At 52.6% G+C, this 23,513-nt stretch overlaps 1 protein-coding gene across 4 annotated transcripts in view; it reads left to right on the top strand.

Annotated features, from left to right (window-relative positions):
* The window catches only part of CAMK2D (calcium/calmodulin dependent protein kinase II delta), a 156,456-nt gene extending 134,530 nt beyond the window's left edge, over positions 1–21,926 (top strand). The window contains exons 13-20 of one of the 4 annotated variants that reach the window (XM_087816211.1): positions 1,835–1,872; positions 5,594–5,653; positions 7,127–7,168; positions 9,644–9,692; positions 12,581–12,656; positions 16,040–16,134; positions 17,761–17,989; positions 20,397–21,926. In XM_087816211.1, the coding sequence (XP_087672337.1) occupies positions 1,835–1,872; positions 5,594–5,653; positions 7,127–7,168; positions 9,644–9,692; positions 12,581–12,656; positions 16,040–16,134; positions 17,761–17,989; positions 20,397–20,400 (593 nt within the window). In that variant the 3' untranslated portion in view covers positions 20,401–21,926. Of the gene's footprint in view, positions 1–1,834; positions 1,873–5,593; positions 5,654–7,126; positions 7,169–9,643; positions 9,693–12,580; positions 12,657–16,039; positions 16,135–17,760; positions 18,180–20,396 lie in introns of those variants that run through there. The other 3 variants (XM_087816210.1, XM_087816212.1, XM_087816213.1) reach the window with 3 other exon arrangements.
* The last annotated feature ends 1,587 nt before the right edge of the window (positions 21,927–23,513 follow it).

The following is a 23,513-nucleotide window of genomic DNA, read 5'->3' as shown; positions in this document are numbered from 1 at the left end:
CACGTGTATGGTCCTCTCCACCTGCAGGATCCTCTCCGCCTGCAGGGTCCTCTCTGCCTACAGGGTCCTCTCCCGCCACAGGGTCCTCTCCGCCCACAGGGTCCAGTCTGCCTGCAGTCACATATCCACCCACTGGGCTGCTCTCTGACCCGGGAGGCCCAAGATTCACTCAGCACTGTTCTTTAGCTCCAGGCAAATAGTACGATCGCTGAGACGACGATTTCCCACAACCTCAGTTAACAATAAATTAGTAGCAGTGTTGCTAAGGACTGCATAACATTAGGTTTTGTGTCTTTTAAACAAATTTAAAATTATACCAAAGTAATGTCCCAAATGAAAATGATGTCAGGAAATTATGCATTCATGCATTTCTGTTACAGCCAGGATTTTTATTCCAGACACCACATTCCAGTCCAGGTGCTTAAATATTTCACACGTCAGTGTGCACTTGGTCCCACGTGTCCCTAAGGGTTCTGCACCTGGTGCACAGCTCTCACTGAGTGACGTCTCTGTGTGCCCTGTTCATAAGCCTTCTAATGCACTGAGCCTCAGCAGCGGGAGGAATGCCGAAAGCTCCCAGCGATGAGGCGAAGTCTCACATAAAACCCTGTCCCTCAGGAGGTTTCTGATTTAGTTGAAGATTTTATTTTGTTTCATATCTCACCTCAGATTTTGTGATCTTTAGTTCTTCAGTGTAGAAGACTTTCGTTTTTGGGTTTCGTTTTGTTTTATGTCTTTATTGATTTCAGAGAGAGGAAGGGAGTGGGAGAGAGAGAGAGAGAAACATCAGTGATGAGGGTCATTGATCACACCCCCGCTGGAGGTTGAGCCCACAACCCAGGGATGTGCTCTGACAGGGAATTGAACCGCGACCTCCTGGGTCCTAGGGCTGTGCTCAGCCCCCGAGCCCGCCGGGCTGCCTTTTGTTTGAGGCCTTGGTACTCTGATGTTGAAGAGCAGGAGTAGGTAATTGCTTTCTTCAGGTCTCCTGCCAAGGGGGGGTAGGGTATTTGTTCCAGGTCAGTAATATTCCATTTTATTTTAAAAAGTTAGTATTTTTGTAAAAATGAAATGGTCCTATTTCTAATATATATATTCAATTTTTCCTATTGTAAGTATTATAGATGTCACCTTTTTTTCCCTATTGACTCCCTCCACCCTACCCCCCAGACCTTCACCACACTATTGTCTGTGTCCATGGGTTATGCATCTATGCATATAAGTTCTTTGGTTAATCCATACTTCTGTGTCTCTGGATCTGTTTTGTCAATTTATTTTGTTCATTAGATTCCACATATGAGTAAGATCATGTGGTACTTGTCTTTCTCTGACTAGATTATTTCACTTAGCATAATACTCTCTCCAGTTCCCTCCATGCTGTCCCAAAGAGTAAGAGGTCCTTCTTTTCTAAAAAGATGTTATTTAGCCAGAGCCAATTTTCACAGATGAGTTTTGAACCTGTAGAAGGAGGGCTCAGTGACACCATCCCACGTGAGTGAACACATCACACTGTGAAAGCAGCCATCTGGATCATAGAGGCACAGCCAGTCCCAGCCCAGTGTCATCACAGCCCACAGCAGCACTGAGTCCAGTGGCAGGACTGGCCAAGGGCTCGATGCTGTGCAGTGAGCTAAATAAGAACTGAGCTCCTAATTCCACATGGAGCAGTATACTGTATTTCTGTGTCCTGTGGGCTCAGCAGAACACAACTGTGGCTGGGGCCTGTTGGCCGTGGTTCAGCAGGGATGGTGGGAAGACACAGCGACCTGCCTTGGTACCTGGCCCGGGCTCCTGTGTAGGACTTGCTAACGTGATCTTACTCTCGTTTTCACAGCGGCCAAGAGCTTGCTGAAGAAACCAGATGGTGTGAAGGTAAGTCAAGCTTGTGCTCCTGAAGTTATTTCTCATAATTTTACAATGTTGATTGCAACACCCAGGTCTTTGCAGCTTTTTTTTTAAAGGTCCTGTAAAGAATGCAGGTTGAAGTATAAAATAATTTAATAGACAGAGATGACTAATATTTATGCCAAGAAAAGCTGTATTTTTTTTCTATTTTATTATATACTTTATAGGGAGTTGCTATAGAAACGAATGTCTGACTCCTCTCTGGGTTCCCACATTTCCACCTCATGGTGACCTGAAGATCTGTGAAAACCAAACCTTTTCCCAGCAGTCACACCGTGTTCCTGGAGGCTGCTGAACTGTGTGGCCTGGAAAGGTCAGACCTTTGGGTCTGGAAGTCGAGTGTCAATGTCTGGGCTCGTCCTGTGGAGGCCGCAGCCGTTGCTGCACTTCTGCCCCCAGGTGCTGAGACGGGCTCGTGGCAAACACTCAGAGCAATGCTAGAAAGTTCTCTGATAAGGAGAAGACGTTTTCACTTTCTTGAATTCCTAAACAGAATCATACAATTGAATTTTTATTGGTTCCATTTTGTTTCCTGGGAATTTACCTTTGAGTTGTGGCCCTGAGTTTGCACCGTGTTTGTCTTCCCAGAGCGCGCCCCGAATGTTTTCTTTAATTGTCCTTCCCCCTCCAACGGCAGATGCAAACATCCTCGTGAACGCTCCGCAGTCCCGGAAACTAGTTACTGTTCTAACATTTCAACTTGACCCAACCTCATTTGAGAACATAACAGAAAACGGTCAGTGTCCATGCCCCCCCATCTGTGACATGGGGATTTCTGAGCAGCGTGGCCACGCCCTGCTGTTCCCATTAGGAAGGTGCTGCCTGTCACCCGTCTCCCCCCCGCGCAGTGTCACAGTGGAGTCTGCCTTTTCCCAGTTAACGTGGATGCAGATGTGACATCATGCATCTTCCGAATGTTTACTCGCCTGCGTTTTTCTGTACAACTCAGAGGTGCAGAGCTTACAGTTCCCACTGAGATATGTGTTGTCACTGGTCTCCTTATAGAGATATTTCCAGAACTTTTTTCTTTCAGTCAACTTATAATTCCTGAAGACAGAATCATTCTATGCTCTATGCTTTGATACTTGAAAACTCAACTGGTCATATTTTTTTCTTTCCTTTCTCTCTAACTGGTCAATTCAGAAAAGGAAGTCCAGTTCGAGTGTTCAGATGATGGTGAGATCTCTACCTGCCAGGTTCTCTCCTGTGGAAGTTCACACGTAGGAGCAAATAGCCTGTCCACCTGAGTTAGTCCCATGGGGAAGTGTAGGACCATGCAGGCCAACGTTGATTAACCATCAGAACACAGTATCCACATTCATATGCTGTTGTTTTTCTTTGAAGTTGATTGTTTTAAATATGTTGAAAGTCTCTGCCCTCATCTGTGTGCTGTCAAAGGGTCTTTTACAAGGAAAAGTGCAGTTTCCTCTTGAAACTGGAGACTGTGACGCAGTTAATGTCTGTTTATTGATAAGTAGGAAAGACTGGGATTATTTTTAAATGACAACGGTGATGACTAAACTAGGAGTGATTGCTGGTTCAGACGCGCTGTGGTGTGCCCACCGTGGAGTTTATAACAGAGCGGTGGGACCTCGCGGTGGGCGTCCTTGCAAGCACCTGGCTAGGAGATGTTCATTCGCATGGATGCTGAATAAACTAACACCAGAGAAATAGGGGTGTCTTGGCCCTGCCTCCTAAGAATAATTCAGTGCCTCCTCTAAATATCCGATTTGATGTCATTTTTTTAAAAGAAAAATACTTGGCTTCCATAACATAAAATAACTGCATTTCCCAAAGTGCCAGGTTTTCGTCTGTTTACCGATGGCTATGGCTGAACCGTCCTGGTGTGCACCCGTCTGAAAGGCAGGCCTCCCGGCCAGGACTCAGAAATTCTCCTGTTTCTTTTCAATTAGTCAATATTACAGAACCTTCAGAAGATCTCCTGTAGTAAAAAGAATCACCAAGCTGGCCTTTACACTAACAGAGACATTTCTGACGGTACATTGACACACGTTGGCCGTGCCTGATGGACGACGTGCGTCCAGACGCCCTGGTGTGCAGGAGGCGGTGGTGTGTGCGCATTTGTGCGGACATGCTTGTGTGCAGACGAATGCGTGGGACATTCTCACTAAAATAAAGGGTTCTTGGCATCCACGTCTTAGAAAAAATTAACTCTCCTGTCTCAAAACATAAAAAAGATTTCCTCTTTTGTTCTTTGCCTCCACTGACATAATCTGAATCTAGTGTATTAACCACGTGTGTGCACAGAGCCCCTGTCCTGGGCAAGGAGGCTGTTTGGCCAGGCACTGCTGCTGGGTACGCGGTCATCTGTGTGCACCTCCCCTTTTCTCACATTCTGTACCCCCTGTATGCTGGGTTTCATCCCTCCTTACTGGGCTCCATTTTCTCTGGTTTCTTTCTGACTGTTGCACAGTTAAATACTGTGCACTTTTATTTAAATAAAAGTTTCAGGCAAACTGCCGAAGACAGATTGATATTTCAAGGGCTTTCCAGTGAGGGGCACCCACGGTCTTCTCTCCTCCTGTGTGCCCTGGGGCACAGTGTCACAGCTTGCCAGCTCACCCCAGGTGGGGGTGGTAGAGAAGCGCTGCTGCGCACGCAGGCCCGCTTTTGCCTCCGTCTTCCTGCGGGCGCTGCCTCAGGTTGCTCTCTGGTGCACAGTAGAGAAAAGGATTCCCAGAAAGTCCAGTTACTTGGTGTTATTGCTTGTAAATACTCTTTGGTGTGCATTTTTTTTATGCAGTTTTTTTCTTTATGTCCTTAGGTACATTTATACTAAAATTGTGGGACGTGTTCCTTTAGAATCTGAAGTTTAGATACTAATGTGTAAAGAAAATACCTAGAGAACATAGTACGGAAAGTGCGTTTTGGTCCTGCTGGCCTGCAGCCTCGCTGTGAGTTGCCGTGCGTGAGCCGGGACGAGTGCTGGTCACTGTAGTCTGTGACTCCTGAGGCCTGAGCTCGGCCGCTGTCCACGGCCTTCCCTGCCCCCTGCAGGCCTCTCGGTGACCTGTGAGGTCAGCCAGCTGTGGGAGCCAGGGCGTCGTGGTCCCGGACAGTCTTCAGTGACAGGAGCAGGGCTTGGCCAGGAAACGTGCTTTCCTGTCAGACGCTGACAAGCGGTCAGTTTGCTGTCAGTACCAGAGCTCCGCTTGCCCGTTTGTAATAGAAGGTGTAGTTTTCAAAGGAGACCCAGGCGCATCGTTTTAAAACTATAACGCCTGTGTTTCATCAGGACATCTAAGTTTTCAGTTGATGTCTACAAAACAGAGTGGTGACCGTTCCCGGAGAAAGGTGGTCTGTGGTGAGTCCAAGCGCCAGAACAAAATGGAACAGGACCCCACGTTCCTAGTGTGCCCAGCGGAAGCCGGGCGAGAGTGGCTCGGAGAGAGCGGGCAGTGCCCTGAGCCTCAGCGGGCGCCCTGAGCGGCTCACCTGCTGCTGCAGCACAGCCAGAGCAGCCGGGTCCTGGGCGTCCACCCCCAGGCCCAGGCCCAGCCGCGGTGGCCTCCGGGGCCGAGGCCGAGCTCCACTCCGTGGTCGTCAGGGTCTCACGCTGGGTGCAACATTATTTATTCTCGTGCCGGTGTCTCCACGTGGACACGCTACAGGTAGCGCCTTTGCTGCCAGGGCTTTAAGGCGTCTCTCTGTTTTCTGCGACCCACAGATAAACAACAGAGCCAACGTGGTAACTAGCCCCAAAGAGAACGCCCCCGCCCCGGCGCTGGTACAGCTGACTCTGTAACCCCGTGCTCTCGCTCTGCCCTCCGCGGTTGCCTGTGTGCAGGCGGACATGAACACGTTCTGTCGGGTTTTGGTTTTGGTTTTGGTTTGCTTTCTGAGATGTGGACACGTTCACTGTTCCCTTTTCCCTCTGTTAAGGTGGTTGTCAGGCAGTGTGTCGCTAACACGAGATGCCTTCGCGCCATGGCTGAGTGTCGCTGTGCCGTTGCATGTGCCCCGCGGGGCGGCGAATGCGCTTGGGCTGCGCGCGGCTCTGCGGGTGGAGGCTGCAGAGGCACGGGGAGCGCAGGGCCCGCTCAGAGCCCGAGCCGCTTGCGGACCCCAGCTTCGCGAGGCCCGACCTGCGAGGGCAAGGGGCACTGGGCCATTTAAAGTCTGCTCTTTGTCATCTTCAAATTAAATGGCCACCGTTCCAGTTTAATGCAGAGGGAAACTCCGCAGCACAGACTGCGAGCTTTCACCGGCAAGTGCTGTGTGTGCCTGCCACTCGGGCCCCGTCAGGCCAGCTTAGCACTTTGGCACAGTGTAGGAAAAGTGTGAGATTTGAAAACGAATTCAGCGCCCTGAGTTCCACACTATTTTCCCCAAACTGCTCCATGTTTGGATTGATGATTTTTTGCTGTCCTCTGCTGTTACTATAAATGACCCCAAAATGGTTGGGGATTGTCCCACGCAGGTTGACCAGCAGGCTCCGTTCTAAACATTGAAGGACGGGCACATGGAGACGGGAGGTCATCTCCCTGCCCCCAGTGCTGACCCAGGTCCAGTAGGGAGGGGCAGGGACTCCACAGGTGCTCTGAGGTTCCTGCAGCCTGGCCAGGGAGGGCACTTGCACGGCAGGGACCTCAGCGCTGCAGTGGCCTCCAGCTGGCCAGGCATCGCCTAGTGAAAGCCAAATTATTGTGATTTTATGCTTAATTCTAGAACCCTTTAAATGAGCCTTTTAAATGTCCCTTAGAATGGGACTTCTGACACAGTCTTTAGGATAGCACTCTTTTTTAAGTGTGGCCCAATGGCTCTAAATTTCCCGAGGGTATTTGTGCATTAATTACAGTGCCGATACCGTAATCACTTCTGAAGACACTACAGCTGAAAGATCTCCTCAAGGAGAATTTGAATGCCTCTCAGAGCTCTCGCCGCCAGCGTCCGTGGCCAGCTGGTGGGTAGACGGGAGCAGGGAGCGGCCCGCTGCAGGCGGGGGCCAGCCCTGTGCAGGAGATGGAGCAGCAGCTGCCTCTGCAGGCCTCCAGCTGCAGAGCCGGCCTGTGTGCTGACAGAACGAGGCCTTGCATGCTGCCGGGGCCCCCGCGACCTTCTGCCCACGGCCTTGCCCCGCAGCCCGACGTGGTTAACATCGCTTCCGCTGTCCTGCTGTCCTGGGGCTGCCACGCTGCTCTGCCAGCACCACTCAGAGTACTTACCATGCGAACTCTTCTCTCTATTTGTTCTCACTCAGGAGCCCCAAACTACCGTCATCCACAACCCTGACGGAAACAAGGTACGCGGAAAGATGACAGCGCCCCGCTCTGATGATGACACGTCTCACCCAATATCCAGAGTACACTCAGTTGCCCGACATAGGAAAGAGAGTCCTTACCCTCTTCCTACCACACTTTCTTTTGGGCCTAATTATCTAGCACTGTACCCACATTCTCTCAAAACAAAAAAGAATGACATCTTGAAAGAGATGAACGGTGCCATTAGTCAGTCAGCTGCTCAGCACATCCGTGTCACGATGACCGTGTACCTTCAGCGAGCCCGTCTGGCCTTTGTCCCCCCATGCCTGTCTCTCGTTGCACTTCAGATGTGTTCTGCATGAGATTTTAGAATTTCTTGCTATGCCATCCCACTGTCTTCAAAAAACCAACTTGAGTTCATAGGTATTTGTTTAAGTTTAATGTTGCTTTTGGGTTTATTCTGTTGTTATAGTGGCTTTTTCTTTTAATTCTCTCATGGTGTTTTCATTGTTTGGCATGAATTTGAAGAGAATAAGAAGTTTCACTTCTTGTGGAATATGTTTTTGTTGGACTGTGTGCATTTCAGTAACAGACATGTAGCTAGTTTTGCTGAAAAGAGCCTGTGCGTTCCTGTCTGTGGTGAATGGTCTGCTCCGCACGGCATTTCCCTGAGCGACGGTGCTGTGGGCACGTCGCGAGGAAAGGAGACACTGTCCGACATGGGCCGTGTCCAGTGCAGTGTTCTCAGACATCATCACACGTCTGCGGAGGGAGGAACACTTCCGACTTTCACAAGCAAGTCTGGGCTCTGTCTGCTCCTTACTGTTACTAGCACCGTTCGAGTCAGAAAACATGTTTTCTCTGGCTTAACGTTTAGTTTATCAATATTAAAATCATTAAAGTAAAAACCATAAAGTGTTATATTCTTTATTATGAGATGTATTTATAGTCAAAGCATTTAAAATGGTCTCAGCGATTTTCAACCTTTTCCATCTAAGGTCACACCTAAACTATTGACTTAAATTCTGCGGCACACCAGAAAATCTATTTTTTACCAATCTGACCCAAAAAATAGGTATAATTTTGAATCATTCATACCATATGGCTATTGTTGTCTCAGCTGGTTTCATTTTTTAATTTGACAGTTGAAGGGAAAGAGGTCAGTGCCCTGACTAAATAGTCAGGTATCACATGTTTTAAAAATCCTTGTGGCTCCCCGGTTGAAAATCGCTGCTCTAGTCCCTAGAGGCTGAGCTAGCGAGAGCGCCCCATGAGAGCAGGAAGTTCGTAGAGTCATTAGCCAGGGGAGACCAGGCGCAGAGCTGGGGATGCCTGGGTGTGGTCTGCCCAGTAAGAGCGGTTGCATGATCCCTGGCTATGAATAGGGCCGTCCGTGCGTAGGTGCCTGCTCCCCTCGTCTAGCGCTGAAGTGAGCGCCAGCCACAGTCAGTGCATGAAGACTGGGTTTCTGTGACGGAGACTCTGGACACACCTCTGATTTGTCTGTCCCTTTGGTTTAACTATTCTCTGTGATCGTTATATGCATTGATCCCTTTTTTGAAGACACTGGCTGGTATTTGCATCGTTTTGCAAAATCTGTTCTTCGTCACTGTGCACATAGCTATTGATTGGAAGTTTGTTTCCAATTTTTTTGTCTGTAGTCTTTAATCATTGAAGTCGAAAATTGTGTCATGAATATTAATACATTTACTTGCTGGAAAATACACTATTAATGGGGACATGTATCAGGCCGTTTTAAGGACCAGTCTCAGTGCTGGTCGTCACGGTGTCCTCTCAGGTGTGCTTCCTGAGCTCTACCTGCGTGTGGAGTTTCACGGAGAGACAGCTCTGTCTCTACTCGAGGAGCGGGCTCTTACCAACAATAGCTGCTCTAATTGAGAAATGAGTGAAAACTCTGCTTGTCCTGGAAAGTAAATGACTCCTTATAATCCCACTGTGCTGATCACAGCGTGGATGTTTCTGAGAGCACATCTGAGCCTGCATCCGGTGGAGCTGGGAAAGGCTTTCTGTCCGTAGGAGTGGGGCGGATGGACAGACTGAGTCCAGTGCTAGGTGGGCCCCTTAACCATAGAAGGGGCAATTTACTGATTAACAGGTTGAGAATAAAAATTGCTCTGTTACAGGTTCAGATTCATTAGGCTAATACAGTCAGTTTCTCGTAAATACGTAGAAAAAGCACACCTCAAGGGGGCACCGTAACCCAGACACATCCCAGGACAGTTCCTAATGTAAGGTGCACACTTAGGCTGTGTCTGCCGGTCGCAGGCGCATCCTGCCCCCGAGCTCAGGCGGCCAGAGTGCTCCCTTTTCCAGTGTTTGTAGAGTTTGGCATTTTGTTTCTGTTAAAGCCACAGAATGTGCCTGTCATTTGCATGTCAGATGTGCACACGGCCTGCTGAGGAGTTTGCATGATATGAGCATCTCTCGCCAGATTTCTCAGAAGAAAAGCCAGGCCGTTCACGTTTGCGACTTGAAGTGTGTTTTCTTCTCAACAGGAATCCACGGAGAGTTCCAACACTACGATCGAGGATGAAGACATCAAAGGTACGACTAGACCGCGCGGGAGCCCCAGCGCGGCCGGCGCCCTGTGCATCGAAAAACACGCTCGTTTCAGATAACTAACAGTAGGAACTAGGCCTGTCTGAAGACACAAACATAATTTTCTATTAGTATTTTGATTACATATACAGGTTTTATCTGGTTTTCCACGCTGTATTCTTTTCTGTGTTTTTAAACTATGGACAACAGCTGGTGATTTCCAGGCCTCATATTTAAATAAAATATTACAGATTACTAAACCAGTCAACTGGTTTAGTTGAAAATCAAAATAATGGAAATTACTGTCCCAAATGTTAACTAGTATGTCAAACTTACGAAATAAAAGCCACTAAGAAACAAGCCGCTAATTGCCCAGGAAACTCCACACGTAGCTGGGCTGTTGGGCCCCTTTTCCCCCCTAATCTGTGTTTCCCTGAGATGATGACCACCCACGAGTTGATTTGGCTAAGAGCAGCGTGGAAAGACCGTAAACCCACTGACACCCATGCCTGGGACCATGGTGTAAAACTACCGACAGTCCTTAATTACAGTAATTAAGTTGTCAGTCACCCCGCTTGGTAAGTTCAAAGGCATTTTAGGTGCTTCATTTAAGTTTACGATTTCAAAATATTGAGTTAGGTACATGGTTGGGCAGGATGCAGAGCACTGACTGAGCAGCAGGCAGCCCTGGGCCAAGTAGAGCTCCGTCCTGGCCCAGCTCTGCGCTTGTGTGATGAGAAGCCCGTGTCCGTCCTTTAAGTCTCGCAGCCCAGCACCTGGCAACTCAGACGTAGAAGCAAGTTAAACTCCCATGATGACAAACAGAAGTAGCAGAATTGCTAAGGCGTGCACACCCAAAGGCCGAGCCACCCGTCCCACTGTCACTCTCCTCACTGAGTAAGCAGGTCTTCAGGCAGGGCCCATGAAGAGGTCAGTGTGACACCCTCCTGCGTGAGGTGTGCTAGCAGGTAGATCCCCCAGCAAACCGACAGATCCGGAGTCTGAACCGAAGGCTCAACTCGGGCCCCGAGGCTTGCTCTGCACTCAGCTGTCCTGAACTAGCTTTAAACCGACTCGACTCAATACCCCTGACTTATCTTGGTCGACCTCCTCCAGCACCCGAGAGCCTGTGACCTCGCATGGGGTGGTCATTCTACTGATCTGAGGTGTGCGAGGCCGGGGGTGTGTTTCAGGGGCAGTCACACCCAGACCACCGACCTGATCGCATCACGATGCGTTTGGCATTTATCTGGTGTTCTCAAATGTACGGTTTACGTGGGGTGTCTCCCGGTTTTTATTTGTTCCTGTGTGCACATGTTAACAAACATTCACTCAGCCCTGGGTGCTGAAGGTAGAAAGTGGTCCAGTCCCGGTCAGATACGTGAACGTCCTATTGTTAAACAAGAACCTTTGAGACCAAAGGCATCCTGAACGAAAGGTTCATAGCCATGTGCTGGCAGAGGAGGACTGTCCTGGGGCACCAGCCTGAACCACCAGCAGCAGGGCCGAGGCGAAGGCTGGTCCAGCCCTGGGCTGCTGGGCGCCCTGCCCTCATTCAGCAGGTTCGGGGAGGAGAGATGTGAGCTGTGATGAAAGAGTTCACGTCCGTAGGTGAGGGGTGGTGGGAGGAAGTGGAGCCGAGAAGGTTCTGGGACGTGTAGACTCCAGAGGTAAGGAGTGCTTGCCGATTCTGGGTGGGTTGTGGGCGACAGTCTGGAAAATTCCTGCGTAAACAGGATGCGCCGATGCCTGGTGGTCAGTCCTCTATCTGGACAATCACGAAATAGCGCCTGGAGTTTGCCGCAGTTTCAGTCCACGGTCAGGAGTCTGACGTGAAGCAGCTCAGGGCTTGTCTCCATGACCAGAGGACTACGGCGAGGGCAGGGTGGTAACGTGGGAGCAGAGCCTGCAGGACTCTCCTCAGGAGAGGGGGGTGAGAGGAAGGCGCCTGCCTGGCGTTGAAGAGCAGGAAGAGCCCTGGGACTGGGAGCCCAGCGAGGCATCGGGAGATGGAGCCACGCCCGTGGTGGAAGACGAACCTGGCCTCTGGGCTGCGGGGAGGGTGTAGCTGGCTGTTCCTGGAGCAGGCTTGTGGGGAAGGTGCTTGAGCTCAGTTTCGGCCTCCCGGGTCTGAACGTCAGGGCATGTGGCGGCCTCCAGAATACGGTCAGAGCCAGAGGAGCAATGGTGAGCAGAGTTTGACCACTTTGAACAGTGATCATGTGATGTATTAAAGTCATGGGATCTAGCATGTTGTCATAGCAAGTGAGTGACACACTGTCAGCCTGTAGAAATGGGACAGGCACGTGGGGCAGGCGTCATCAGGAAAGAATTTACCCAGTAGTGGGATTCCAGCCAAGTCAACTGTTAATAACTATGCAGTTGTGGGCTGGGGACAGGGCAGTCCTGCGTGGGGTCAGCGCTGACAGCTGCAGGGACGTCCATCTGAGCAGCTGCTGTGGCCACAGCACTGAACTGTGTGGACAGTTCCCTGAAGGCCACTTTTCTACACAGTGGCAGCTGCAGGGTTGGCGTCCTCTGTGGAGGTGGTTGAGCTGCAGAGGAAAAGTGCAGAGTCTTAGGTAAAGATCAGTGCTGAAGGTAACAAGCACAAATTAAGAACAGCCTGGACCTTTGGCCGCTGTTCTCCAACAAGCACGGCCATGCCCTGGGGTCACGGGAGGGCCCTGAGCCTGTGGTCCGGAGAGGCTGAGAAGGTCCCACAGGCTCTGGAGGAGCCAGCCACGGGTGGGGGACAGCAGCAGGCTCCCGAGGGAGCGTCTGGGCCGGCGCTCGTGTGGGGAAATGGCGGTGTTGCGGAATAGGTCCTTAGAAATGCTGTATGCGGCTCTGTCCCCTCCCTGTTCTCACCAGCTCTGTCCCTTTTCCTTTAGCTCGGAAGCAGGAGATCATCAAAGTCACCGAGCAGCTGATCGAAGCCATCAACAACGGAGACTTTGAGGCGTACACGTGAGTGCGGCTCGGCTGCCTTCCCCGGAGGCAGCGTGCCCTGTGCGAGGGCCGCAGCACACTGAGTTCACCTGTGCTTGACCCCGGGCCTGACCTGTCGGTAGCTTTGTCCAAGGTGGGAGGAGCTTACCCGCCAGGGGAAGGTGAGCCTGTCCAGGACTTTGGTGAGAGGACAGGGCTTCCACAGGGCGGCTTCTGTGTCGGAGCGGGAGCCCCGCCCTCCACAGGCAGAGACCAAGACAGGGAGCACAGGCCACGCCCACTGGAAAGAGGGGTGCTGGAAAGGGGTGCAGGTGACGTCAGGCTGCTTCCCCTTCAGCTCAGCTCAGCTCCACCGTGTCTTCATCTCTTCACGAGTTTCCTATTCGCTGAAGATGAAAATCAGTCTTAGCCTCCCTGTGCCACCAGCCGGTCCTCAGGAATAAAGGACTGAAAGGCAAGAGAGGTGGAGTCTGGTCTCTGGTTGGAAGATGTCTGAGTTTAAAGCAGAGGGAGCAGTCACAGCGAGGAGCTAAAAGGCCGAGGCTGTGAGAGTAAGGAAACTGAGGGACAGCAAAACACAGGAAACACAGTAGCACGTGTCAGAAGTTCACTTCTAGGGAGTGGGTGAGATTGAAAGAAGCATCCCATTCGCCGAGACTGCTTCAGGCTGGAGTGAGGGCGGGTGTATAAGTCCACGTGGCCGTGTCAGGCTGGAGTGAGGGTGGGTGTATAAGTCCACGTGCCCGTGTCAGGCTGGAGTGAGGGCGGGTGCATGAAGTCCTCGTGGCCGTGTCAGGCTGGAGTGAGGGCGGGTGCATGAAGTCCACGTGGCCGTGTCAGGCTGGAGTGAGGGTGGGTGCGTGAAGTCCTCGTGGCCGTGTCAGGCTGGAGTGAGGGCGAGTGTATAAGTCCACGTGGCCATGTCAGGCTGGAGTGAGGGCGGGTGTATAAGTCCACGTGGCCGTGTCAGGCTGGAGTGAGGGCGGGTGCATGAAGTTCACGTTACTTTCACCCTGTGATTCTTATGAAAGTGAAACATGGCCATGGGCTTTGAATCTAAAAAAAAGACAAAGATTACACAGAAGGATGCTTATGAAGCAATATTCACAACCCTGAGAAATTGAAAACCACCTCTGTGTCCAGCCTCATAGTCGCTGTGAGGGTCTGTGGTATGTTTGGGATGCTGGGGACCCAGCGTGATGCTGTGAAGCTTGTGCTGTGCTCACCTGAGGCCAAGCAGGATTGAAAGTGTGTCCAGGATGATTCCAGCTCCCTAAGGAAAGGCATAATGATGGAGTGAAATTGCCAAGTTCTTTTCAAAAAGGAAAATAAGATGTTGCTTTGGGAGAAGAAACTGGGTCTTTTCTGCTTCTTTCCAAGTTGTATGTAATGAGAAGGCATTACTTTCATCATCAGCTACAAGGAGACAGCCACGCGTGAAACGTGGAAGAGCAGAGCCGTGCGAGACTAAGTCAGTCCCCGGCGGCTCCTCCCGTTACGTGTGTGCATGTGTGTGCGCGCATACAGACACATGCATGTTTGTGTTATTGGCTCTGTAAGGTGGCCTCAGTGTGCTCGGAAGGAGGTACTGTGAGGAGCGGGGCTCGGACAGCACTCTGGTCCCAGACTCCATCCTGTCGCCCCATGTGTAGAGCCTGCCCTTTATCCGCCTGCTAATGTGACTTTGTCATGCCCAGATGATTCTGCAAACATGAGAATAGTACTTTCTTTTAAGTCTCCTTTTGCAGTAGCATTCCCCTGTGGAACAGTGGTGGTGGGCAGGCAAAAGTGGCAAAGACAGGACTTCCTGTTGCTCGGACAGTGAGAGGGAGGTGTTTTAATAATGCAGTTCCTCGAATCACCTCAGCTCACTGATCCCTGCCTATGACCGGCCTGACTCCACAGTTACCCAGGGCCAGCCCCACAGGCTTTCCCTCGAGGGGGCTGCCAGCTTGAGCCCCTGTCCAGAGCATGGCACCCACAGGCCACATGCTGCTGTTACAGAGAGGGATATGTACGTGCATGTGCGTACCACCTGCGTGAGGAAGGACAGATGAACAGGTTGAAAAGATGGTCATGGCCAGTGATCCTCGGGACTCCATGCTGGTGGGGAGTAGAGCTCGATTCCCCAGTGTTGTCCTCGCTGGGCTCAGTAACTCCTGTCACGGCAGGAACACTGGTCTTCCCAGCATGCTCCTTAGGGAGAGGCTGGCAATCCCAGACCCCCAGAAAGTCAGGCCAAGTTCAGAGTCCCTCCACACCCCCCCCCGAGGTTTTCCTTACCACAGAGTCACCACTGTGACTCTATTTTAATCGTAAGTTCTACTTAAAGTGTCCTTAAACCCAGTTCAGCATTCTATGAATAGTACTTTCAAGAACCATAGTGAGTTTCCCTTTTGAAACTTGTATGTCTGTTGAATAGTTAAAAAGTTTTCCTTCCCACATGGGGAATTATCATATGAAATTTAGATGTTGACCCAGCAGAATATTAAATAGTCCAAAATCCTTCCATTTGTACTCTTCTATCTACTCTGTGAACTTCCACAAATACTTCAAATCCAGATTTTATGTCCTACGGCTCAAGGAACTGTCCTTGCCTATGTTTCCATGGGACCTTGTGCATACCCACTGCTGCTCATATCAAACCACAGTCATCCCCAAACACACTCCACAATTCAGCCCTGTGCCACGATTCTTGCTGCCCTCGGCTGCCTGCCACCCCCTCTCCCCAGGAAAACTCCTACACAATCGTAAAAGCCCAGCTCAAACCTTCTTTCTCTGAAAATGTATTTAAAATCATGTATCTCTCTGTTGAATCCTTTTTCTAGGATTAAAAATAAAACTTATAAGTGCATTTGAACAGCTCATTAATTTCACTTTAAAAGTTAAAAAAACTTTAGAAACAAGATAATTTAGCTTGTGCACATTGCCAGGAAGTGTGGGATGTGGTGCCTGCTTTCAAATCACTCATAACATGGATTTTTTTTGTAATGTAGAAGATGCAGAAATTATTCCAGAAGTATTTCATTTTAGAGCAGGAGTTGCTTATAGAGGTTTAAAGAGGAAGTTGGACTTGGATAGCATTTAAAAATAATGAATTTGAGTTGAGAGAGAAACTGGGGAAGGCCTGGGGAACTCACCTTCGCAATAAAACAATAGAAAGTTTTAAAAGGAGGCTCCTGGAGTGTTCCCCCTGCCACCTGCTGGGACCCGTGGGGGCCACCCTGACTGCGTGGGTGGGGTTTGCGCCTCACCAGCCCGCCAAGGCCCTGGACAGAAGCTTTATAGTTTGGTGTTTTTAGATTTTCCTTCACTGACTACTGGGTAAACCAGAGTGGATATGTGTGAAACAACAAAGTACATGAACTTTTTCATTGACTATTTTCATTATTTTCCTACAGAAAAATCTGTGACCCGGGCCTCACTGCTTTTGAACCTGAAGCACTAGGCAACTTAGTGGAAGGAATGGACTTCCATCGATTCTACTTTGAAAATGGTACATTTATTCTGAATGCAATAACATGCCTTTCCCAACTTCCCTTTGATTTCTCCCAAATGTGCAGATTCATTGGCATTTTTAGGCAATGAGAATTTTTAATATTTGAAATTGAAAAAAATTGACAGGGTTAAAAGTGTTGGTCTTTTTTCAAAAATATCCGATTTTGTATAAAAAGTAATGTTGGACTACACCCCATATAACTCCCAGTCAAGGTGAGATATAAGCTGCAAAATGTGTTCCCACAAAATGCATTATGTCACGTTTTCCTGAAACATTGTTCATTATGAAAATGAAATAAGCCGCAGCCCGCGGGCTGACCCTGGGGACTCGCCCGGCGTCCGGAGCCGCTGCGACGGGCAGGGCCGGCCCAGAGGCGGCAGCTGCGCTTCCACGTGCAGGTGGCGGGTGTGAGGGTCTCAGGAAACGGCCCCATTTCAGAGAGAGGAGAGGGACTCCCTCCGCAGAGCTCCAGCCCCGCGTGCCCTCCACTCGCTGGGAACAGGACGCCTTCCCGGGCCTCGGGCTCACTGCCTGGGCCTGGGTTTTCAGGTGCTGGGCGGGAACTGCCTTCTCCACACGCACTGGGCGTTTCCCAGCAAACGGGAGGCCGTGGCCCGGGCCCCAGGAGGCGCCCCCGCACCCGGCCCCAGCCCTCCAGCGAGGAGCGAGGCTCCCGGGAGTCGGCTCCGCGCAGGCCGGCCTCTGACCTGACGCCCCTCGCCCCAGTCTCTGAGGACGCAGAGTGCGTTTGCTCCGAGGTCAAGCGGGCAGCCTGTTTGGGGACCTAAGCGGGCGCCCTGGGGCTGCTGCCCCATCTCCACATCCCAGTCCCGGGGTAGCTGGGCCTGGCAGCTCCCGTCCAAGCTCCGGAGGCTGGCGGCGCCAGGCTGAGGGTCACAGGGATGGGGCTCTCACTGGAGGAGCGAGGGGACTGTCAAGGAGGGGACTCAGTAAAGAGCGCAGGAGGGAGGGGCAGCCCCCCAGCCCCTACAGACCCCTCCCTCCCTTCTGAGACAGCAGACCCCACGCCCGGCTCCTCGTATGTGTCCCTCGTCCCAGGACAGCACCTCCAGGGCAGGGCAGACGACTGCGGGCTGCCCCAGCTGCCCCGTCTCCAGGAAGATGGGCCTGCCTGTCGGGAACCACTTCCCTGCAGACTTCCCCTCGGCCCATCCTTTCCAGGCAGCCTCTGCACCGGGAGCCGAGGCAGACAATGCCTGAATCTCCTTCCCTTTTTCAATCCTCACCCTAGGGTGTTTCCCCCATTGCTTTTCAGAATGGAAGGGAGGGGGAGAGAACTAGATGTGTTAGAGCCACACCCATCGGTTGCCTCCTGCACATGCCCCCTCGAGGATGGAGCCTGCAACCAAGGCACATGCCCTTGACCGGAATCAAACCCAGGACCCTTCAGTCCATGGCCGACGCTCTAACCACTGAGCCAGACTGGCTAGGGCGCCACTTCTCTCCTTCTCTCTGCTGTGCAGTGCCAAGCACTGGGTGATGCAGGTGCCAGCTGAATGAGTGAGTGAGTGAGTGGCATTTTGTTCACTGATCCCAACTGAAGTGATAGGTTTTGGTTTTCTTTACGTAGGAACTAAGTTCTGTTTTTCCTGTTCTCTTCAGGTTTATCCAAGACCAATAAACCAATCCACACCATCATCCTGAACCCCCACGTGCACCTGGTGGGTGACGACGCCGCCTGCATCGCCTACATCCGGCTCACCCAGTACATGGACGGCGGCGGGATGCCCAAGACCATGCAGTCAGAGGAGACGCGCGTGTGGCACCGCCGGGACGGGAAGTGGCAGAACGTGCACTTCCATCGCTCGGGGTCACCCACAGTGCCCACCAAGTAGGTGTCCTGGCCGACAGCACGGCACTGAGCCCTTCCGATAATGTGGCACGTGTGGTCACTCACGGGGGCATAGATACGTCACGTAAACAGGCTGTAGTCCCCTGGAGAGATCGGCCAGGCCAGCTCCTCCAGAGCTGAGACCTGCCTGGAGCAGCTCCCAGTTCCAGGTGGGAACTGGCGGGAGCCTCTTGGCTGAGCTCGCTCAGGTCCATCAGGGGTTCCTGTAAGAGGGCAAACTGGGTGACTTCATTGCCACAGTCAGCAGTGGAAGGGGGAGTTTCTAAAATGGCCAGTGTGAGGTTAGAAGCTCCGTCCACAGGTTGTCCACTAGCTCAGTCTCAGACCTTAGGGGAGTTTTTAAAAACTCGGCCTCTAAAATAGCCAATGTCAGGCTACTCCATGCCCCGCCTCAGTGTGTTGCTTTTCAGTCAGTCCTTAGACATTTCTTGCACAGTGGGGTGCTTGGCCTGGCCAGATAAAGCACAGGGCACCCTGTGTTCTAGTCAAAAAGCAGCTTATCTCCAAAGCCAAGGAGAAGCTGGACAGTGGGGATCGTGGCGCACTTGGGAGTGGAAGCCACGTCTGAAGGTGTGGAGGGGGCTGTGTGTTCCCCAAAGACGCCGGAGAAGCTCCTAATGCTTGGCCAGGTCAGGAACGTCGGAGCAGGCGGCCAAGACCCTTGCTGCGTGTGGCACAGGCTGAGGTCCACTGCAGTGGAAGACCATGGGACTGTGGTTGATGAGACATGAGAGGGTGATTCTCTCCATGCAGGTGTGGCCCCTGCCTGTCTCACTCAGTTCTCTCGCCAGGTTCACCCCTTAATATATGGGGTGGGCCCGGCCGGGCGTGGCTCAGTGGCTGAGCGTCGACCTAGGATCCAGGCGATCAGGGTTCGATTCCCAGTCAGGGCACATGCCCGGGTTGCAGGCTCCATCCCCAGTTGGGGGCATGCAGGAGGCAGCCGATCAATGACTCTCATATCATTGATATTTTTCTCTCTCTCTCTCCCTCCTTTCCTCTCTCTGAAATCAATAAAGATATATTTTAAAAAACAACAACAACAAACAAAAATATATGGGGTGGGACAGTGAGTAGAGGTCACACAGCGGCCATTCAACTCCAGAGTTGCCCAGAATTCTTGGCTCGGCAACCACGGTGATGGTCAGGCTTCTCCAGAGCTCCCCTGGCAGGCCGACTGAGAGCTGGCCTGTGAAAAGTGTGCCCACAGGAAAACAAGAGGCTGAAATTCAGTCCACAGGCAGTAGCTGTGCACTCAAGGGAAAGGCAAAAGGAATATAACAATCACGAAACCCCCAACGTGTGTGTCCTTTACCACAAAGAGGTGCAGGACAAATGGCTCGCTAGTGTGCGTGGGGTGGCGCCCCTGCAGGGCCAAGTTCCAAGTGCCCCGGGGTGGAGCCCATTGCTCCTTGTGCTGCCAGGAGGCCAAGCAGGGCGACTCACTAGGCCACCCTGTCCCCAGATGGCAAAGGCAGCCCCCCGGGAAGCACCTGTTTGTGGCGAAGCACCTCAGGCACGGAACCATCCCCCTGTGGTCTTGTCCGTCGCACCTGCTCGTGGCCTGGGATTAGAAGCCGCATGGCTGTTCTCTCCCCCACAGAGAGGTTTTCTCCGCATTATATTCTGTGAAAACTGTAACCGGCGCCCGGGCGTGTGGCGTTTTGGAGGAGCGCTCGAGCCTGAGGCAGCAGCCCTCGTTCTGAAGGCTCTGCGCTGCCTCGGGCGCCAGCCCCCTCGGAGGCCAGCAGGAGTCAGCCGCTCAGCCGTGCCGACGGCTCTCAGGTGCCCGACCCCGCACGGGCCCAGCCCTGGGACCCCTTCCTGTCCCGCTGGTTTTCAACAGGTTGCAGTTCCTGACACGCACTGGCTGAGGCCGGCGTGTCCCTCAGCCTCCCTGCCTGCCTGCGGTGTAAAACTCGTCTGCTGTTGGAGGCGCGTAACTTGGATAGAAGAGCTCAGTACGCGTGGTGCCGCCGGGCCCTGTTCCGGCAGAGCCCGAGGGAGGGCCCGCCGCTGGGAGCAGCCGCACCTGCCCGCGGCTGAGGCCCTGTCCTTGTTAAATTGGCCTCGAGGATCCCAGAATAATGACAGAGCTGAACTTAACTTGCTGGTCTGTTTCTACCACGTGACAACGTCCATGTGTTTATTTGCTGGTACCCGTGATGCTCGAGTGTGTTTAGAGTTAATAATGTGTCTGTTTTCAGCTTAGCGCTGTGCGGACGCACGGACTTCCTGCCTTGTGTTGACTGCTCAGCACCGAGCACCCGCCTTTGTGGCCGCAGGCTGAGCTGCTGCACAGCGTTTAGCTGGGTGACGCGGGCTTACCCCGGGCGTGCGGTCGGCGGGTGGCGTCTGATCAGCGTCTGCTCCTTTCCTCCCGCAGCTAAGCGTCCACAGTGCCACGTCTGCATCGGTGTCTCCAGGCACCCGGCGGGAACTGGCTGCCCTGCGAGTGCGCTGGCACGAGGGTCGTGCTGTGTGCCTGTGTGACGCCACGTCCCGTCATCGCCCTCCTGTCCGTGTTCACACTTCGCCGTGGGACGTTCATGCGCACAGTCGGGCGGCCACACGATCACAGTGCTCCCTGGACAGCCTGCTCCTCTTTCCTGTTCATGCCAAGATTTAGCAGACCCCCACTGCTCCTCTCTCAAGGACAGTTTGTAAGAGAAATGTATATTTTAAAAACTCTTTGCTGTTAATCTGTTTTGGCTTCTTTAACAAAAAGGGCAAAACACGTTCGGTTTCCTGGTGTGGCCCTGGTTGAGATGGTGGTTTTCCCTGGAAGCGTGGCTGCTGAGGACCAGGGGGCAGGCCGGCGTGAGGGCAGAGCGGCCCTGAAGCCACCACGTTCTGATCGAGCTGGGGCCAGAAGTTTTACGTGGTTTCGGGGCCTGGCCGCTGAGGGTTTGCTGGCAGTGCTCTGGGGAACTCGCTGGACTGAATTTTCTGTTTCTCCAGTCTGCTCTGTTTCCTTCACTGTTTCCCTTTCCCTTCTCTGCTTTTCCTTCCTGTCTGGGAGTGTGTGGGGGGAGAAACTGCATAATGAAGGTAAATAAACCCCGGCCTTCGGGGCTGCTGGCCCACAGCTCCGATCACCTTCAGGGCCCACAGTATTGTCGGGATCTTAAAGGGTTTTCATCTGCTTGAGCTGGGGCCCCGGGGCCTCGCTGTGGAGACTGGGTGGGGGCCAGGCCGTCCTGACAAGGTTTTGCTGCAGCCCCAGGGCAGGCAGGTCACGGCCCCCCTCTGAAGTGGGGCAGCTGCGAGGTGTCACTCGCGTGTTCTGCGCTGTCCTCGTGGCTGCGTTTCCAGCTTCTCTGTCAGAGCAACACTGTCGTCCTGCAAGGAGGGCGCCGCCCGCGTCCTGAGTCCTGCTCCCCTGCTGCTGCGTGTCCATGTGGCCCCAGCGCCCGCAGCGCATGTCCTTCCGCGCGGCCCCGGGGATCCAGACACAGCGGACGCAGACACGCGGCCTGTCCTCAGCACCCTGCCCTGCCTCGCGTCGTCGCTAGTGGATGTGTGGTAGATGGATGAAGCTTGTCCGATGATTCTCGCGTGGTTTAAACAATGTGTGTATTTAAACTGACACCCACAGTGGATGCCAGCGATCTGTGAAGCAGTGGCCCCCTTCCTTTCCTTCCTTCACCTTTCTGTGAAACGGCTATAAGTGGCACACGTGTATTTTAAACATAGCTGTAAAGTGGTTTTTTACACTTTTGACTTAGCATGCGGTGTGTCCACCCCGTGCTGCGAGGGGGCCGCGGCCGGCTCCCCACAGCCGGACTCCCGCCCATCACCTTACCTTGTCGTTTTGAAACACTGCAGGTTTCCGTGGACACTGTACATACTTCTGCCATGTGGTAAATGACTGACTGATATATTTAAGAGTTAATAAATTTGTGATTTCTGCTGACAGTGTGTCTGACTCCCTTTCTTAGGAGCAGGTACTTGTGGCTCAGGTCCCTGCGGCCCTCGTCCCTGCCTGGTCTTAGGTCACAGCCGCTCACCTGGGGCGTAACAACCGGTGCTGAGCTGTGCTGCCTTCTGCACGTGTTCTTGTGGCGACAGCAGGTTCATTTACTGTGGGAACAAAACTGACAAAAGGCGAGTGCTGCTCAGGGCTGTGGGCTCTGCTTTAACTGGGATCTGGCCTGGACACTTCAGCGTCGTTAGCCGCACTGAGCTTAATCGCAAGTGTCCACGGCCCTCAGCTCCCTTCAGGTCACTGAAGCAACACATCTGTGTGTTTGTTCAAGAACATTCTTTCCTTCAACCCAGTTCCTACCTATTCTGTAGAATCCAGGCTTTCCGGCCACACCAGGAGCTGGCTCAGTCCTCATGGAGTCCTCCCGTTGCCCTCTACCACCAACCGTGTCCTCACGGTGTCCCCTCTGCTGGAGCACAGGTGTCTAAGGCTGGAACTCTATTTGTGTTTGTACCCGACCCACGTGCGCGTGGGGAGAGGGCAGCCACACCGTAAATGGGCCTCAGGGTGGAACCAGGGCTGCGCCTGAAGCCGGGATCGTCCCTGCAGCTGACAGCCTTCGTTTCCATGTGTGAGACAAAGTCAAGCAGGAGGGTGAGGGCCCTGGGAGGATCGCAGATGTGGGTGCAGGGCACCGGTGCTCCTGGTTGGTGCAGTATTGAAGGGGCGCCACCAGGACTGCTTGGCACTGAGACCAGGGCCTGTGGAGCTGTGGCCACTGCTCTCTGGGAGCCGCTGAGGACAGACCCCCACCGTCAGCGGGAAGAAGACACTGAGCGAGGCCCTCCCGCCAGCTGGGGCTGTGAAGTGGGTAAACCCATAGGTTCTTGGGACATTCTCAGGGGCCTTAGTGGTAAGTGACCGAAGCCTTGACTCTGTAGTAATAGAAGAATGACTATAACACAGGGCAAAATAGGAAGGAGCTCGACCTTTGAGAGGTTTCGTAGATAAAATTCTGTAGCTTCTAGGCCTGTCTCCCGTGTAGACAGTCGGCTTCGGCAGATAAAGTGAGGACTGAGGACGTGTGGAAAGATGTTGATGAGTGTCAGCATGCTAGACCCGGTGTCCTCGGTGTGGACGCCCCAGGCCACCCAGCGCGGCCACTTCTCCCTGCCAGCCCCTCCAGCCGCAGGCCGGGGTTTGTCTCTTGTTCACTGACAGGCCCGTGGTTGAACGACTAACAGAAAAGAGAAAGGAAACTGACTTGGCTGTAGTTAAGGACAAGCTTTCAGCGTCAAATAGGGAAATTTGGCCAAAAGGAATAGAAAGCTGAGTTCCCAATGTCTTAAATAATTAGAAAAATGCAGGACGTTGTCGGTACGTTCCTGGACCTACAGTGAGCCGACGTGTCACGGGCCTGCTCCTGCCCCAAGCTGACTGGTATAAACAAGATCGGGTCTCTGGGCCTCTCGTCCGTGTTACAGTGAAGCAACGCTGCACAGAACAACAGGGCCCTTGAGGACCCGCTGCAGTTAGGTTCCAGAGCAGGATGGACGCGTTAGCTCCAGGTCATTT

This window comes from Miniopterus natalensis, chromosome 4 (genome assembly GCF_054644295.1).
Source record: "Miniopterus natalensis isolate mMinNat1 chromosome 4, mMinNat1.hap1, whole genome shotgun sequence".
NCBI classification, from domain to species: Eukaryota; Metazoa; Chordata; class Mammalia; order Chiroptera; family Miniopteridae; genus Miniopterus; species Miniopterus natalensis.
This window is presented reverse-complemented; position numbering and strand designations above follow the sequence as displayed.